Genomic DNA, 20,513 nt, shown 5'->3' on the forward strand with positions numbered 1-20,513 from the left:
CAGTAAAATACATCTCAATGTTTATCAATCTATCAGACAGAGACATAAAACAATAACTGTACAAATTCTATTGCCATCCAATAAAAAATTATATAAAAAGCTGTTTACCCATAAAAACATCATAAAAGTCCTCTATTTAGTGTGTTTTGGGTCTTATTCCAGTAAGGGTATAATGGTTCAACTGGTTACCATCCACCAGATAACACACCATTAAATCTCAACACATTAACTGTAGAGACCATTAAAGTGTCCATTAAAACCATACCAATCCCCATTTAAACCATAAATCCATTAGAATTTCCCTGATGGTTTCTTTCTTCTGCAGGAAAGTGAAATAAAGGAAAGTTATGCAGTGTGCTCTGTTTTACAAATGTAGATCATCTGGATATTCTGTAAATACAGGACATTTTCATTTTACTGCAAATCATGCAAAACTACTACAATTGTGTGCCATGGTGAACATACCGGACTTTTCCTCAAGCTCCCTATCTATTTCTCATCATTCATTTCTTAGGAACACACTTCATTCTATATTCATCCGTCTATCGCCTGTTCTGTGATATACTGTCCACATTCATCTCTGTCTGATGTGTTTCATTGCAGGGGAGATAGAGTGATGAGAAATTCATTTCACTGAAAAATAAAACCCGTCTGCACTCGTTTGTCTGAGAGGTGATTCCTCCTCCATCATACGCTTCTCATGGCATCGCTATGGAAACCCGCTGCGCCTCGGGCACGCACACGAACACACGTTTTATCATTTTTATGGGTGGATGAAAGAGAGAGAGAGATTCTCAAACAGGCCTGATTTGATAGTCAGTAAATTAATCCTATAAAAGTGTGACATGGCTTCATATGTGCTGCCCTACAGCTGTGTGTGTGCACGCATCACATGATAAATAACACAGGTGAAACAGAACACACTCCGGACCACTGTTTGAAACACAATTATCTGCACAGAAAAAAAAGGTTAACAGTATAGGATATATTCGATATATTATAAGATATTGTAATAAACTGAGAGCTTGAATGTGTTGATTCTGTATGTGTAAACTGCATCTCAGTATGTAACGTATCAAAATTTTCACACACGTGCACACTACCTACACCTCTTAAACATGTGCTATCGTCCCTGCAGCAGACCGAATGTGATTCATCGAGTCTCGCTGGAGATGTGAAGTGTAGCACATCTGCGGATCAGGTGAAATCTCATTGCTGTAGTCACGTCAGCTCATTTCACTGGGGCGTTTTAAAGCGAACACTCTATCTGAGTTTATTTTAAAATCGGTTGTTAGTGTGGCAGGATGAATGGGACTAAATTAGACCATCAGGATTCCGGCATCAACACATGCTATTACCCAATCAGGACGAGTCTGAATGTTAGCTAATGGCTAATCAGCTTGCACTGATATCGAAATGTCACCTGGTAAACAAATAATCATTTAGATTAGACCTTCTCTTCTCATACAGCAAGCTATAATCTTCATGCTGTGGTGCTTTGTAGTAAATATACAACCTTGATAGAGGCTTACACACGAACGCACACACGCGGTACATGCCCTCTACATTAGGGCGTCTGCCTACCAAATGCCATCTGTGCCATCTGCAGACTTTGGCATCAACGGGGCAATCAGGCGTCGATCAAGTCATTCAGCGAGAGAGAGAGAGAGAGAGAGAGAGAGAGAGAGAGAAGAAAGAAAGAGAGCGAGAGGGATCGACAGAGATAAAAATAAAAAAACTAGTTTACATACTTAATGTCCATTCCTGATCTTAGCATGAATATTAATCAATAAACCAGTCTTTGCAATGTTTTATGAAACACACGTTACCAAAATAGTAGATAGAATACATATCAACTCTTATTTTATGCTATAGGTTGAGTAATTGTTACAAAGAAAAAACACAAAGTTCACAGAGTGAGCCTGTAAACTCTGAGTATTAATAATGTTCGACCCTACAAGAGCGAAACAGCATCTAGAGACGACGAATTAGACACTCAATATACAACACAACACTTGAGTCTCTGTTTTGAGAGTCTGTGTGTGTCAATGGCCTTCAGAAAAAGATTAAAGAGCCATTTAAGATTTAATTGGAGGGTCACATACCCTCTGGAAACACAGGACTCTTGTGACTGAAAAATGTATTCTAGACACAAAACACAAAAATGCTGCTACACAAATATAAACACAGGTCTTAAACACATCTGTGTGTGTGTGCATTTTAGTATAATTTCAAGTTAAAATTAATTATAAAAACACACACACTAGAAGTCATTCGGCTCTCACTGACTGACTATACCTGTCACCAAAATCACAGCTTTCTCCTCTGTAGTCCAGTGTTTGACAACCATAACACTACGTGATGGTTTGAGTTTATGCACGGTGTTTAGTCTAACGTCAGAAAACTTCAGTTAGGTTATTTTCAACCCAGCATTGGGTAAAAGAAAACAATAAATCCAAACATTGGATTAGCCAACTCAGAAATCGTTATATTTGACCCAACAATGGTTTAAAACAACCCAGCCTACAGTAGGATACTACACAACCCAACGGTTGGTCCCATTTAGACCCAAATAACCCAGCACTTTTTTAGAGTGTACTCTACCCATCCCAAGAGTGTCCCGAGCATCTCCTGCACATTACACACATCACTCTTCATTAGGGTATAAATGCATGTAGATGAAGCAGCACACTTATGTAGGCCTCAGATTTGCACATGACCTCATTCTTTGAATTCTGATAGCAGGCACACTGAAGATGCTGTGAAGTCTTCTATAGGGTACAGGTGTATGTAAATCAGCATATGCATCACTCGTAATGGATATAAATAACAGGTGTAACTGGGGCTCAAAACTGAAGTCTTTATGGTCAGCGATTGTTGTGATTGGACAATATAACCTCCATAAAGAAAGGAGAACTGGGTGTATTAAAGAATATGTGTGTGTGTGTGTAATGAGGTTCTCTGTAGAGAAAGGCTAATCAATCATGAAGCTTAGAAGGAGCTGTCACCACACACGCAGTCACACACATACACAGACACACGCAGACGCACACACACACAGCTTATCTTCTTATTTCTTTATGAAGGTTCATATTGTACAATGACAACACAGATTTTTTACTGTATAGATTTAACCTTTTTCCCATTACGTTTACTAAATGTTGCTCTTTTTTGTTTGTAAAGTGTTGCATCATAATGCTTTAGTCTTTTGTGTTTTAAAGTGCTGTTTGTGTTAACATGCTTGTCAGGCTCTTTGATATCCTAATGCACCACAAATAAAAAATTCTTCCTCTCTTTCTTTCGCTGTGTAGAAATTCTGAGCCGGAACAAAAGGACCGAATTTACATATGTGAAGTATATAAAAATAGAGTTAATGTTGACCTAAAGGAACAAACATAATACATTTTAAACAGGTAAGAACTTGCAGCTTTAATTCAGAGCCTTATGGGCAAGACACTTGGTTTGGGTTTATCCATCAGAGCCCCAGAAGACAAGCTCGCCTATAAAAGGATTATAGCGTGCTAACAGCTGTGGAGACCTTGTGCAGGAAACATAAGTATAATTCCACATTTAATTAAAGTATTAAAATGATAAACGCTGGGGATGTTCAGACGCCGCAGGGGAGGAGGGATGGGATTTTAACCAACACGCTCGCTTCACTGAAATACCCTTCAGGACACCAGCGATGGGTGGAATCTTTCCCCCTTTCACCGCTGCACCATGGGACTTCATCTCCAAACACTACTGAATATTCATGAGCCGCACAATGACTATTGGCCAGCTAAGAGCATTAATTTAAAGGCGTTTGCTCTAAGTAAAGCGTTTCTCCTTTTTGTGTAAATAATGTTTGGAGAAGCAGAAGAGATTTCAAATAGCCAGAGGAAAGAGCATCAAAGAAAGAGAGAGAACGAAAGAGGAAAAAATAAACTTTTCTTAGAAGTGTGACACTCATGCACATAAAATGAACAAAGCAACAAAAACTAACTTTAGGTAGACTAACCTCGAGTTGTTCATTTAAAAAACATATTGGGTGCAATGTCAGTAATAATTATTTTAATAATAAGGAAGTGTTAACATAATATTGAATGACTACACTTTTAGATGTAACGATTGTTTATGGTGATTAATGTAAAAAATGTATTATAATTTGCTACATTATTGTTACATTCGTTTTTCATGTTTCTAGTGATGCTATTTTTGTTAGAGTAATTTTAAATTGACTTAACTGATTAAATCAGAGTGAAACTGCGACGTACACAGAATAGACTCAGTAGAGAACATCAGACCGCTAAACAAAACAACTCCAGACAACTGACACAACTACAAAAGACAAGTGTGTGACACTCATTTGTTAATTGAAAAAAAAGACAGAGAGAAAGAACACTTAATTAAAATCCAAAGTTCTGCCATATAATGATGAAAGAAACATTCAATTACACAGGTCACATGTCACTCGCCTGACGTCATACACTTTCAAAGGGTCACGTTTAATGAGAAGGGGCCAGCAAGAGCATTAAAAATGTGGGCAGAAATTTGAGTAATGAATGTTCTGATGTGAATGTGAGGCGGCTCTCATGCTCTTAAAGAGAAAGGCTCAGATATACAGCTGAAAGAAAAGCAGAGAGCTGAGAGAAATAACAATTTCTGTCATTACTGGATGATTTACGCTCATACAAACAACTCTACCAACCACCCACACTCTTGCACAGAGAATAATTCTGTTTCAAAAGTTACTGAGAGCATAGACAAAATTGTAGGCTTCTGTTTTTACTTACAACAAAATATATAACACACTTCTTGTATCACAAATGCTGAACATCATTTATCTGTTCACACTGAGAGCAAAAATACTGTGAGATTAGGGCTTGGTCAATTTTTCGAAATTGAGATTTTTACATAATCAGAAAACTGAATAGATAAGATTTCTTTTGATGTACGAGTTGTTAGAATTAATCGATATCTGGCTGAGTTACAACCCTTAGAATCTGAGAGTGCAAAAATATATACAAAATATTGAGAAAATTGCCTTTGAAGTTGCAAACTCAGGAGCACTGTGGCAGGCCGTCCACTTACAAAAATAAAGTTTTATAAATTTAAGGTAGGAAATTTACAAAATAATACTTAATATCCAAATGATTTTTGGCATAAAAGAAAAATCAATCATCTTGACCCATACAATGTATTTTTGTCTTTTACTAAAAACGTTCCCGTGCTACTTAAGACTGGTATGATATGATATGGAATTACAGAATATCATCGAATATTGTACAAAATTAAGATTAATGTGCCTTAGATGGCACCAAAAGACAATTTTACTGGCCTTTTATTATTTCTCACGAGTAGCAGCGAACAAGTCATTATCAAAATGGAGACGGACAGTGACACATGTAAAAAAGAGACGGGGAAAAGAATGGAATTAAAAGTTGATTACATTCAGACGCTTGTGATTCTCATTAACACAGATACTTCAAATTAAGAGAACATTTAAGAGAAAGTTATTGGACCCACTATAGTAGCTAAAGTTTTAGTGTGATTTTCTACCAAACATTTTCAACGTTTCGTTCTGTCCAGGTGTTGTTTACATACTGTAGGATGAAATCATTTTTTTCCCTTTTAAATTATAATAAAGCAAAATAAAAAATAGGTAGATGTTAGATACAATATATCACATAACCCTGTTTGATACAACATTTTGAGCCTCCTATACATGTCAAACACAACATATTTATTCACAGGTTTGGCTTTACTTGAGAAACTTCGAACTACAAATTCTAAATGTTTTTACAATAATAGTGAAATTTAAAAAATGTTTCACTATTAACAAAGGTTTCTGTAAGGGATAAGGATTCAAAGTCCGGACTAAAATCAATGGAAGTCTAAGTGAAACAAACCTGTGTGTGTGTGTGCGTGTAGCTGGACCAAGGGCACTAAAATTCAAACAGGGTGAGCGAGAGAGATATAAAATGGAAAGGCGAAAAGGAGACAGAGAGAAGAGGGCAGAGGAGGACAGTGTGTGTGTGCAAGCTCAGAGTGCTCAAAGAGACTCAAACAGAAAAATCCAGAATGCCCTCAACTGCCTGAGAGAGATGCGGATTAACTATTCCTGATTATCAGGCCTGTCACACCCCATCACACAAGCAGACACACACAAACACAACAAACTCATCATTCTTACCATACACATACAGTGAGAGAGAGAAAGAGAGAGATAGAAAGAGAGAGAGAAATCCATTTGAGAGACACACGGTGACTATTATTCACTTATAACGTGAACGAAGCGACGAAGTATCGACTTCAACAAACCTGGAAAAACATCATTTAATAAGACTGCATTATTAAAACATTACATCACTGTTTGACCCCAAGTCAAAAAGCACCCAATGATGTTGTGTTGTAGTTTTTATTTTGGACAGTAAGCGTTTTATTTGACTGTTGTGTGCAGATTCACACAGCGACACGTTCGGTAATAAGGACATATTAGGGGCCACTGCGGCTCCGCTCAGGGCGTCTGCTCTCGCTTGCTCATGAGAGGAGAGAAGGGGCATCTTGTCTTTTTGATAAATTGTAGTGGGAATTACTGCGGTAAAAGCACTCGTCTCTTTCATCCGCTGTTCTCTTCTCTCCACACGTCAGCTCTAATTGGGACTGGTTTCGTCCACAGCCCGGTTTCCTCTCCAGCGTTTCATTGATAAAGGAGTGTGGCCGCAAGCCGCAAGTGGCTGCAAACGCACCGCTCGTCCCTAAAGACTTTGATACCTGTCCTGCAGCCATACTAGCTTAAACGCCGCTGTACATATCGGCTGGCTCTGACTTACACCCGGTGGCCATTTTGGCTCGGAGATGACGAAGTGCTCCCTGCAATGCTGGACAAACAAACTCTGTTGGCTCAGCTGGTGATGTTCATTTGCAGAAGAGCGAGGATGAAACGGCGTTGGCTCACGGTGCTGGGATTTGTCGCAGGAAAACAAACAACAAGTTTACAGAGCATAGTTTGAAAATGAAACGTGCTTGTCTTCCAGAAGTCTCGGTGCAGACGGAGGTCGGTTCGTTTAGATGAATAACTACTGATGATGTGAGATCTGTCATAAGGGTCATTTTGTGTGTTATTGGTTCAATTATAAGGGATAAAAACATTAGTGTACAAAGAAATACTTTCACTGACGATACAGCTTATAGTCACCTTCATTATACGCAGAGCGAACAAAAATTTTTTTTGCCACAAATGTCCTGCAAACATCAGCCGCAGACACATATGCACAAAACACAAACACTGAATCACTCACGGAAACACACTCATGGACGCACACAACTCACACAAAGACACGCGCACACAATCACATAGACACACCTACTTTCAGACAGTGTTGGGCAAGTTACAAGTTGAAAAAGTGAATTACTAGTTACATATTCAATAGTTTAATTATATTACTGTACAAATTACTCTCCAAAAAGTATTTAGCACTTATTACGAGTTCATTTCTATATCCTATATCAAGTTTGATGAGTTAAGTGATTCAAGGATAGACATAAACGGCTCTTTTAATTCATTCAAATAAATCATATAAAACGACATAAAGTAGTATTATTAACTGACCAAAGTATTACAAATGTGAGAATGATTCATTAAAGCACAGATTTTAAAGTAAGACTTCCAAAAAGATGTCAATTTGACTATTGCACACACATATATTACACAAAGTATTTAGTTCAATTACATCAGAAGTAACTAATTAAATTACAGAAAAATAAGAGTAATCCCTTACTTTACTTACAGAATACAGAATCGCTGAGACAAATGCACAGACACACACAAACGGACGAGCACAGTCACACAGTGACACAGTGACACAGACACTCAATAGGAAGCGTCTTCAGTAATGAAGTAGATGCCTGTAGAGCATCAGGATGGGCAGGAGGCTCAAGGTTTATTGGCTCACGACTGCCGCCGTTCTCCTCCCCGTGGTTTAATTAGATGAAAGCGCAGTGCTGTGCTGGAGGCCATTCCTGCTCAAGACTACCACTGCAGATTCAACCACTGCGGCTCAAACGCTGCGAGACACATGCAGGCTGCTGAACATGAGGAGGAAGACTACACTTCCAGCTTGAACCCTCTCTCCCTCTCTCAGAGGAGTGTGGGGTCAAGTGTCTAATCAGAGCGATGCGGAGGCGCTTCAGGTGGGAATGTGGCCTCTCACCCCGGGGCTTACAGTTCACCTCTCTCACCTCTTACTGAGTGGCCCAATTACTGTCAGATCTACAGTTGCTGTGGCAACCCGGACAGAAGCAAGAGTTATTATGCAGCCGAGTGCAGGAGAGCTAGACTGTGAGGCCATGAGGTCGCAGGGTCAGAGGTCACAGCTATCATGTTTGGGCTTTTGGAGTGAATTTGGCTCATTACTGTCTGAGTGCGTGATGATGTAAGATAATTCAACTGCCTGAATTATTTCATGTGTTTGTATTTTCATTAGAAGGATTTATTCTGTTGTAGAAGCATCAGAATTTACAGGTCAAAAGAGCTAATCGCACACACGCCGTAAACATACACAAACATACACTCCTAAAAATAAATATGCGAGACAAAGCCATAGAAAAAAACATTTTTGTCTGTATGCTTTCATAAAGAACCATAACTCATCCATAGAACCTTTTTGTTTTAGAAAATGCTTCTTTATATTGTGCAAAAAGATTATACAGAAATGGTTCTTTGAAAAAACAAAAAAAGGTTCTTCTATGGCATCGCTGTGAACGTGGCTAAAACAAATATTATTATTTGTTTTAGATGTAAAGCTATGTTTACATGGTTCAAAAACGCTGTCCTTTTTCACATAACATGCATGTTTGTATCTCCACTTTGCCCCGTCTCTGTGCTATGATTGGCCAGTTAACCAGTGTGTAGTGATTGGTGGAATACTGCAAGCGTGTAACGGAAATGTAATGCCTCTTACGTTATTTGGAACATCAGGTTTCAAAATAATTGTACTGACAGGTACGCCCAACTTACTTGCGTAGACATTTGGGCGGTCTTAGTTAAATCATACAACAAACTGACGTAGATTTGTGGGGGTGTGGTTACACGAGGCGTTTCAGGCAGGTCTGGGTGAGCATTCGCATTTATAAAGAATGCATGTTTCTTTATAAATGCAAATTTTTTTTTATGTTTATAAAATTGAAATAATATATAATTGAACAGTATAAAGCATTTTTTTATGAAACGTTCGCTCTGAAAGTGTGATTGAAAGACACAACAGCACTTTTGTTTTCTAGTGATCACCAGAATTTATAAAAGCACTTTATACTTTAGACGCACAGGTTGAATAAAGTGTTATCAAACTGTACCAATGCAGCAAACAGTACATGCATTCTGATCTAAACATTATTTCAGAATTATTCACTCACCATCAGCGCCTCTGCTCTTTATCTGTGACTCTGTGTTAGAGTCTAGTTCTTCCTGCGGGCTCGGTTCACTCAATGTTTCTGAAAACATACAAAACATATTCACTACAATCTGATAAAGTGTTTCCAAACTTCAAAATGGCGTGTACCCCTCTCTCACCCTTTTTCTCTCCAATCACACATACAGACTACAGTTACACAAACCATAATATAAAATAAACTGTCTTATATTACACGCAGCATAATATTAAAAATAAACATCCTTACGTTATCCCCCTGTCTCTCTGAACTGAGTCACACAAACTGTATGAATATAGCATGCATTTAACATTTTAAACAGCGCATTAATGTTGACACACATTTTTGACACACACACATTTAACTTTGCATAAAACACATGGACTTGTTTACTTATAATAAGGGAAGTGACTTGGATAATTTTGTGATGTGTATTTACATTACAGGAAGTGGTTTCACATGCACATTCTGTTTCTATAAATCATATGTTGCTTATGAACAAACCGAAAACAATGACAGCCATGTAATGTAAATAGGTGCAATGTGTTGGTGGTGCTTAACGAATTCACCCCTAAATCTCAAAATCTGTTTTATTTATGAAATACACTGTCTCTCTCTGTCTGTGTCACAAGAGAATAAAACACAAATCAATTCACAGCCCCAGAATACATCTCTCTCTCTCTCTCTCTCTCTCTCTCTGTCAATGTGTGTGTGTGTACGTGTCTTTTATTCATTGTGATTTTTTGTATTAGTCTTTTGTGAAATTCTTGTTATTCTCTTTCCTCTATTCACTATGTCCATCTTTGTGAACAGGGTCAAACAAAGAAAAAAAAAACACTGGCCACTATCAGAAATACACAAAAATAAAACCTCAAACCAATTTCCTATGTTTGCTCTCTGATCTTCCCTCAGGGAGTGTGTGTGCGTGTGTGTGTGTGTGTCTGTGCCTTTATAACAGCTAGAAAAAGCCAAAAGAAAAACTGTGTGTGTGAGCACAGGATAGAAATAACACATCTCTGCTGTGCCTCTTGGGACTAAACAGAGAGCACTGATGAATATTCTTCAATCTCGGATGTTTCTCCAGAGAAAAAGACACCACTACTTATGCAATTAAAATGGAGATTTCAATATCCCTTTCTATACTCCAAGAGTAACGTCAAAGAAAACGTTGATGTCGCAATAAACTAAAGTGATAGCAACACGATTTTCCTCTCAGGGTGTGTGAGTTTACGAGAATCAGAAACAATCGGCTTCTATTTACTGTTGGACCCAGTTTTTCTCTCTCTCAGAGAGACACGTCTGAATTGATTCACTGATTTGTTTCCTTTGCACTGTTTGTTTTCAAGTGTCTCTCTTGAAAATTGATACTCTGAACAAAGACAATCGATTCCACCCAAACACACACATATGGACGCACACACAGCACTCTGCATCATGCTATCTGATACGCTTTGACAAGATAGATTTGAAAAAGTATCAAACATACAAAAAAATTATAATCCTCTCTCTTTATCTCAACAGGTATTGTTCTGGCTTTTGTTGAAAGTAGTAATTTGGTATTAGCACCTTTTGTATTATTGCTCCTCTATCCTCTATGACATATCGCTTTATACGCAAGTCGCGTTGTATAAAAGAGTCTGCTAAATGATTAAATATAAATACAAAAGCTATTCTTGTTTTAATATCAAAATTGTCCTTATTTTCTTGTAATTTATAAGAATCATTACCAGCGTCACTGGATTTGCAACACAAGATTAGATTAGATTCAACTTTATTGTCATTACACATATACAAGTACAGTGTAACGAAATGTAGTTTAGGTCTAACCAGAAGTGCAATTAGCAAGTGCAGGATATACAGTGTTAATAAATACAGAATACAATATTAGGAAAATACTTAACAATGGGCATGTACTATGAAAATATGACCGTCAGGTACCGTCAGGTTTAAAGTTTGTAACACAAGTATTAACATTTAAATACGTAATTTAGGCGTTTCGTTATATGCTTTGTGACTGTGATATAGAGATTGAGACCCTTAACGCAACGCTAAAGGCAAGATTAGTTTACCCTCGTTCGCCATCGAGCAAACCAAATGATGTCTGCTCTTTGCTGTATGTTTTCCCAAATGCTGTTTTTTTTAGCAGTATTTTGTTTTGCTCCCATCCGGTATCGATATGCTCTATTATTCCTGTGTTTGTTTGTGTCGCGTTTATGCTACGGCACTAGAGGCATGGCAACTATGACAATAAATTTATAATCCCACCCACTTTGAAGCGCTACTTAATGGAAAAGCAAACTGAGCCGAAGTGAAGTGAGCTGTACCAATCAGAGTCGTACTAAACCTGACGGTACCATGCAGTGCTATTTGAAAATCTGAAACCTGGGTGCAAAAAATGAAAATATTAAGGAAATTGTCTTTAAAGTGTCCATCAGAGGCCCTGTAGTAGGCCGTTGTAAGAAGAAACAGGTTTCTTTTAACGCTCCCTAGTGGTTTACCGCTGTAATGATGTTGTGGTGAGTAGACGAACGGGTAAGCAGAAATTCTAAGCTTTACATCGATACCAAACTTGAGTGGGTAATTCTAAAAGATCGGGCAGCAGCGAGTAAAGTTTGTAAGTGTGTTTCGGGCCATTTTTGTTGGTAATTTTGCTGCATCCACTCATGAAAATAAAGTTTTGATGTATTTATTTTAGAAAATTTACAAATTATCTTAATGGAACATGATCTATAATCAATCAATCAAATCAATTATTTTGACCGATATAATGTTTTGTTGGCTATTGCTAAAAATATACCCATGCGACTTAAGACTTTTTTTGGTCCAGGGTTACGTATGCAAATAAACTCAATGTCATAATGTGTCGGTCACATACAGGTTGTTTTAGAGTAACAAAAAACACTTTAAGATAATTTTTGTAGCAGGTTAAGTGAAATTTTCTATCCCTCGCACAAAACTCATATTTGACTCATTTATGCAAAAGAAACTAATCTCACGGAACGTAGATACACACACAGTCTGTCTCTGCTTATGTCTGCCTGTCCTTGACTCCCACAGCGACGGCAGAGAGACTTTGAGAGAGAATAAAAGGACAGGAGAAGAGAAAGTAGGAGAAATCTATCTATCTGTGGATCAGTCCGCGTGGCTGCAGGACATCTGCCATGATCTGATTGAAGAGACATTATGACAACCTTCAGAGGTCACACATACAGATTCACTGTTTCTGAAACAGGCAGCATCAGAGAGTGTGTGGAAAACGAAAGAGAGAGAGAGTAAATGATGACAGAACTTTTGTTTTTTTCTTGTCTGAAGGATGGTTCAGAGAAGACACTGTCCTTCTATCTCCTCTCACCCATTTTCTCTGCTTCTGGGAATTTGGTGACCTCTTGAATTTGGTCTCCTTCAAAACTGCCTCACTATTTTTTAAGTAGTCTCACCTCCAAAAACAGCCCAAGCACTAACCAAGACACGAAAAAAAGGTTTTAATTATTGCTACCCTATTGATTATAGCAAAACGCAATACAGTACAAAAATCGTTTCTTTTCAAGAACTCTTCTGCCTTTAACACCACACGCCAATGTGTTCCAGGCGTGTGAATCGATGGAGGCCCCTGGGGACCAATCCGGTGTGGCGAAATTGAGAGAAAGGCCAATCGGAGTTTCTCTAGTATTGATAACAAGTAAACAACAAATCCAAGTGACACTTTTGGCCAATTACTTCTATTAAGCATACATAAGAAATCGAGAAACTTAAAGGGAACGACTGCAGGAGGGTTAATAAGTGCCAGTTTGACAGGTCAAAGGGGTTAAAGACCCAATAACAGATTTGTTCTCTCTTCTAGATCTTCTTTGCACACTCTTAGGTTCAAAAGTTAACTTTTTGCCAATGGCAGGAGAGTTGAGAATACATCACGTCGCTTTCCTCTAGCTGCTCATTACGAAGAGATTTTTATTTATATACGTTTATTGCCTCTTCAGTTGAGGATCACAGCTGATGTAGACACTTCTATAGTTAGTCTGTGAGTGTGTGTTTGAGCTCTAAGGTTGTGTAGTTTGGTGTTGGCCTCAATGCTATGAGGATTTTATGGCCAGCTCATTCAGCTCTCTGTGGTTTCATGTGTTCTGGAAACAAGATTACGAGGAGAGAAAAAGATTTAGTACACGAAAATGGAAACATTTTTCTGCCAAAAATAATACTGCTCTGATCGCAAAAATAAACTTTATCTTCTGAAAAGAATCAGCTCCCTCAAATGTTGGCAACTTAAATCACAATTTGGTCGCTATAGCTTGCCCAATGTGACTAGTTTTTTTAGGTAATATTTTTTATAGACGTAAGATGTGGCAGTACATTTTAGGAGATTGTACTAGAGTTCAGCATCTGTTCATTTATTCTGGTCAACTGCTAAAGTACAGCCATGATAGTAAGTCAATTACTGTCACATTTCAGATCACCTGCATTGTTAACAGATCTTCCCATTATCATGCAGGTCTGATCTGAAGTTTTATGATGTTTTTTTCTACAATGATGGTTCAGTTGTTTTGTCTGTGAACAGCTGAGCTAGAGATAGTTTCCGTATAATGCAAAGCGTTTTTGTTTGTTTGTTTTCAACGCCATGCAAGCTTACATGGAAATTTTTAAAGCGAGGAAAATTTGTTCTATATTATATCAGGCTATTTCAAATCTCTTAGGATCCATATTTAGCATCTGATTGCTGTCCAGCGGACAACTTTAAAAGTCACTGATGAATAGATCTTAAAAATATTCTACAAATGTTCAAAAGTGACTTTTTGAAATTGAGTTAAATGTTTCTTACAAACGTTATGACCCTTTTTGTAGGCAAGGCACGTTTATTTCTATAGCACATTTCATACACAAGGGCAATTTAAAGTGCTTTACATAAAATGATCGACAGAGAGAAATAAGACGCATCATTAAAATGCAATTGATTTAAGATCACAAATACAACTTTAGATTTAAAGAAACAATAAAACAGCAATAAAATTGAGTAGTGGCTAAACGCTCACTCACTTTTTTTGGTTTGATCCCTTGTTATCTCTAACTGACTTGATCCTGATGATCTGAGAAGTCTGTTTGGTTTATATTCAATAAGCATATCTGAAATGTATTTAGGTCCTAGATCCTTGAGTGATTTATAGACGATTAATAAAACTTTGAAGTAGATTCTTAAAGAACCTGAGGATTGGAGTGATATGCTCAGATTCTTTTTTTAGACAAAAATATAATCTTGCAAACACTTTTTTTACGATTCATTTTCAATATTTTTTAAATGGAATGGATAATAAAGAAAAAGCATGAGAGACCAGAAGAGAGAATGAAGAGAAAAATGAGAGACCAGAAGAGATCTTCCAAAAAGCATCTCTGAGTGAGACCAAATATGACAAGAGACCTAATCCAAAAGCTGACCACATCTGAACAGTTTTTTTGCACTTCCTATGGTTTTGTGTTATTGCAAAGCTTTGATGAGTTTACTCTTATTCTAACATGTTTCAAAATATTGATATGCGAGCTAAAACTTTGAACTGTCTTGTGTACATCACTAAAAACATCATGATGCAGAACACGTGTGCTGAAACAAACTTTGTTGCCCTCCTCCTTTTACTAACATTCGCACATCTCAAGCTCTTTTCAAATATTGTTGTCATATTCTGCGCCTGCCAAAAATACACTCTTCCTATATTGCTCTGAACCGCATCCCTCTCCACACCTCAGTTTGATTACAGGGGTGTTTTTATGAAGTTAAACAGACCTGCTTCACAGCTGAAGATGAAGCCATATTGTCCCCGTTTATAAACGGCAGGCAGTTTAAAGGGCAGGCTGTTGCATGGCCGTCACTGTACGGCCGTGTTTGCTGCCGCTGCAGTTTGGCGTAGAAACGCTGACTCAACGTTCCTCGCAACAAACCATACAAATGCAAATGAAGCATTCAGAGCGAAATTCCCGGTAACGAGCCCGTAATGAGGCCTACACACACAATTAAATTCACCCAGAACGCATGCGGTGCCACAAAAACAGATTACGCCCAAGACAATGTTGCACGCACACTCACAAACAGACACACGCGTCATTCTCTGAGCTCCTTAAATCTCTTGTCATGTCCGTAATGGACAAGATCATAACCCTCATTTCTCTTTAAAGTGAATAATTATGAAGGGAAGCTAATTCAATTAGTCAAGCTCAGCCACGCTGCTTATATGAGCGAGAGCAGAGAGAGTTTAACCGCACACGGTGTGATTGTGGGCCATGGGTGGGTGTTTATAAGAAGTGCAAAGCAACTCTCTTAAGAAAGAGAAGAGAGTGAGCAAGCGAGCGAGAGAGGGAGAAAGAGAGAGAGATGCAAATTGGTCGTCTCTCTTGTCTAATGAAAATTCAGCTGAAGTGAATCGATACAGTGTGATTTGTGAGATCAACGCATAAACAACAGGGGAGTTTGTGGACGATATAACAAACACTGCCATAAACACACCAACTGTTTACACACGATTCAGCTCTATTCATTAGAAGTCAGCTTTGTTAACGCTTTTACTGCAACAAAAGATTTTTCCTCATCAGTATTTGTGTCTGGGTTAAGAGTAAATACCTCTAAACAGCCTATTAATGTACATAATTTAATGTACTTGACACGGTAAACTGTGTAGGGTAATAAAACTTGTTTACAGACAATATATCTTGAATTAAGTTTTTTTCCTCCATTTACAAGTAACTTATCATTGGGGTAAGACAATTTAAAGTTCTTCAAAATATACCTCTAAAAACAATTCCTTTTATTATATGCAATATTACTTTTCTAGTATGTGCACCTTGTTTAATAAATGTTTACATATTCGTATACAACATTACAGATTAGGCAAAACCTAGAAAGAATTTGAAGGTATTTTTATAGGGATATTATGCAGAAATATATTCGGTAGGTGTTTTTTGTAGAGCTGCATAAAAGATACTTGTGCAGGTAAACACACAAACACGTCTGGTTTATTATCTCCGTGGGGACAGTCCATAGGCATAATGGCTGTATATTTTATCCCCTGACCCTAACCTAACCCCTAAACCTAAAGATCTCAGAAAACATTTCACATTTTTAGATTTAAAAAAAATATCGTTCTGTACAATTTATAAGCTTTTGTGCCCATGTGGAGCTCGATTTTGGTCCCCACAATGACACGGGTCCCCATGAGTAGGTGTGCACACATTTTAGGGAATAACTCGCAATATGCCAGACGTGTGGAGCAATGTCTTCTCTTTTCAAAGACATGTATTCATTTATTTGATGCTTTAAGACACGTTCAAGGTTTTGTAACCATCATATGTTTTCCTGGCATTCAAACTCATGACCTTGGCACATGCACTTCTTGTATGTATAAAACACTGCATATGCTTACTTATCAAAAACACACTCTTAAAAATAAAGGTGCTGAAATGGGTTCATAGCAGCGATGCCTGGAAGAACCATTTTGGTTCCCCAAAGAAACTTTCAGAGTTTCCTAAAATAATAAATGATTTTGTTTTTTAGTCTGTAGAAGCTTATTCATCAACCTTTTGCACAACAGAAAGGTTCTCTATGGAGCCATACAGCTTGACCTTATGGGAACCTTTCTTTTCAGAAGGGTATTATAAAACATTCCGATAACCAGTTAAGCCTTTGCTTTACCGAGGTGTGGAGTTATGGGGTTATTCGGTTGGCAAGAGTGCTGCAAGTTATGGACACATGAGAGCAATGAGGAAACAGATCTAAATATGAAAATACAGCAGAGGAACATACTTCATATTAAAGATGTTATTAAAAGAGCAACAATCAGAGAGAAATCATCCTGTCTGACAGCTACAGGACACATAAAGAGCATCTGCATGAACCTCAAATACACTTCAAACTTTATCACACTCCTGTCTTGAAAAGTGCTCATGTAAACAGTCAGTATACTAAAGACTGAGACAATGTAAAGACTTAATGTGTCATGATTTGTTCATTACTGTAAATGCAGACTATATCATTTAATTTGTATTAGGGAGACGTATATTACAGCCTTATTGGATAAATTAATATTTAACACATTTTCAAACATAAGTTTTATAAAAAATATTGTTTTACTCTTGTTGAATCTGTTAAAAATAAACATTAAGAAATTGTGAACAAGCAGATGCAACATGATGTTAGTATTCAGAATGTAGCCTTGAGTTTTGTCACCACATGAGTGATTGCTAATGTTAGGACCTTCATCATCCTGCTTGAACAGTAGAGGTGTTACGATACTAAATTTCTCCACCGATACCCAATTATTTAGAGTGATATCTGCCGATACCGATGATTAAATTAATATTACTTAACGTTCTATTAATTCACATAATGACTATTAATATGTTTCTTAACATTTTCTATACACAAAGCACAAATTTGCAAAAGCATTTTTTTGTCCACTGATAGTCAATAGTGTGAAGGTTTGCTTTTATCCATCAATACAGATTATTGGCCGATATATCCGCGGATCTTCGAAAAGTTTGATAAAAAATGGAATGTTGAAGAGATTCCAACAGAAATACATTTTTGACATCAGGACCGTGCCTGCAGAGACAGGGGATGCATTGTAACTATAAATGTGTTTTAGTGTAAAGGATTTGTACGGCCTTTCCAGAAAAACTTAATGAATAAGCAACAGTGATTTATTTTAGCAATAATTGTGCTTCAACAAGCTTCAAACGGAAAAGCGAAACTATTGGCAAATACTGTAGGTGGTTGCGTCAGTTATAAACAAACACACACAATCATACACAAACAGACAGACTGAGAGGCAAACAAACAGACAGATGGACGCGCAGCGCTCATTTAAACACAGTCGTGACCAGACTCAAGACATTATTCATAACTTTCCTATTTACATTGACATTTAGCAGACGCTTTTATCCAAAGCGACTTACAAAGAGTTTAGGAGCAATAAGCGATAGTTCATACAGGAGCCATGATACATTAGGTGCCAATACAAAGTTGCTGGTTTCAACAAAAGCTAGACCACTACCTGTTGAGAGAAAGGGTTAGTGTATTAACACCTTCTCGATGCGTTTCTCTCATTCTCATTCTCTCTCTCTCTGCATTGATTCATGTCTGAAGTAGAGATAATGATCAATGCAGAAAAATCATCACCTGATTGGATGTTTTTTATGATTAATCTGGGTGTATAGAACAGGGATAAAGTAATGAGGGTTAGAGCAGGGGTTTTCAAACTGGGGTCTGGGGACCTCCAGAAGGATGCAAGGATCCCCCAGAAATTTTCTTTGAAAAAAGATTAAGCAAAATGATGATAAAAGTCCACAGTGTTTATATGCTTTTTTGCTATGGATAGTTTCCAGAATAGTTTATAGTTTTTCTCACAATAGTTTCTTTTTTCGGACTCAAAGTGAAATTGTTGCCTTCATAATATTCTATTTAATATTTATCCAACTAATTTTTAAGAGTTTCTTTACACAGAAAAAAATATATAGATTGATATGTATTTTAGAAAAGGGGGTCCCTCACAAAAGGTCTATCATATTTGGGGGTCCGTGGAATCATAAAATGTAAAAAAGCCTGGGTTAGACAGAAAGAGGACTACAAGCTCATGAACAAACTAATAAACGCAACCGTTATTTACTGTAAAACAAGTGCATGCGCATGCACTGAATGCAACCTACCTCGATCTTGTGCTTTGTCAGGGTTCCATGTTCTGAAGTAATCATCCTAGAGAGATACAAAATACACTTAACATCTTCAAAGAGAAACAAGTCAAGAATCAGATTCAGAAAACATTCATGACCTTCAGAGCAGTAAATAGTAAAAGAAGTGCGAGACATGAAAGAATGTCTGCTCTTTCTTTACCAGGTTGGAGGATGTCAAAAGTGTGTTCACAGAAGTTTTGAATGGAAATGAAGGATGTGAATAGACAGTCAATAAAGGACACTTCTATTAAAGCATACGGGTCAAATCTTCGGTCCAAACTGAGGTTGGATTGTCCTCGTGCCCTCTTGTGTCTCTCCTTAAACTATATTATTTTACTGCAGTGACATCTTATGCAGTTCAGCGATGTCAAAAGAAAGACGTGTTTTTAAAGTGATTTTATAATTTCTAATATTGGTAATTAGGGATAAATGCAGGGAAGAGACAATTCATAAGAAACGTTGTTTATACTGCAAGTGGAACTTATATTATAACAAATTATAACACTTTGGTACAATTTGGTGAAAGATTTTTTTTTTAATTCATTGGCATGTAAAGCAACATCCATTAGGGAAGAAAAAACATTGTAAAATTTGTTCTTTAAGGATGATGAAAAAGACAAGATATCCAGATAAATAATAAACTATTACATAATAGATAAAATATTTGATTTACATTAAAATTCCTCCCTTTTTTGTGTTGAAAATACATTAAGTCTTGTATATGACATGATAAGCAGACCAGCTCTGTCTTATCCCTTCTTATTCGTTACATGGTCAAACAAAGCTTTATATATTCCAACCATAAAAACCATCACACTGCCCATCAGTTGTCATTTTTAATGGCAGACACTGATGCAATAGATGGGCCCACAGACCGCAGAGATTGAGGCTGATTTCATCTCTTCGACAGTCTCCAGGCTGGATCTTGCAGAGCATTAGCTATGACTGCTGAATTTTAAGGACCTCCCTGCTCTTAAAAATCCAATTGCAAACACAGCTCTGTCCCAAAGTACAAGCTGGATAAACAAATATTACACATCAAGCTCTCCTTAGATGCTCAGTAGCATAAAGACGATGTTTCAACCAAAAAGAGGTAGTTAATTATAATAAAGGAATACTCCAATTAACTAAGGAAAATTATTAGGGTCAAAAGTCAAATAGACTTTGAAAAATAAAAGCGCTATCATTCTGATGTGCAGAGCCACAGCACTCCGAAGATTATAATTCAGCTCAAAGTTCACACGAGTCCCTGCACAACTGGGCCAAACGCTGCTGTGAGCTCATGGCCTGGAGTCAGCTGGGAATTGTGGGAGAACTCAAACTCATTTTACCCTTGGAATGACCAAACCTGAGTCTGCAAATCGACGAGAGCTCTCAGACAATCAGCTTACCAACCATCA

At 37.4% G+C, this 20,513-nt stretch overlaps 1 protein-coding gene across 1 annotated transcript in view; it reads right to left on the bottom strand.

The window, feature by feature from the left end:
• The window catches only part of spock1 (SPARC (osteonectin), cwcv and kazal like domains proteoglycan 1), an 86,074-nt gene that overhangs the window by 24,114 nt on the left and 41,447 nt on the right, over positions 1-20,513 (bottom strand). The window contains exons 3-4 of the mRNA XM_056770212.1: positions 19,090-19,135; positions 9,397-9,474 (exon numbers count right to left, since the gene is read on the bottom strand). Of these exons, the coding sequence (XP_056626190.1) occupies positions 9,397-9,474; positions 19,090-19,135 (124 nt within the window). The remainder of the gene's footprint in view (positions 1-9,396; positions 9,475-19,089; positions 19,136-20,513) is intronic.

This window comes from Triplophysa dalaica, chromosome 16 (assembly GCF_015846415.1).
Source record: "Triplophysa dalaica isolate WHDGS20190420 chromosome 16, ASM1584641v1, whole genome shotgun sequence".
Lineage (NCBI taxonomy): Eukaryota > Metazoa > Chordata > Actinopteri > Cypriniformes > Nemacheilidae > Triplophysa > Triplophysa dalaica.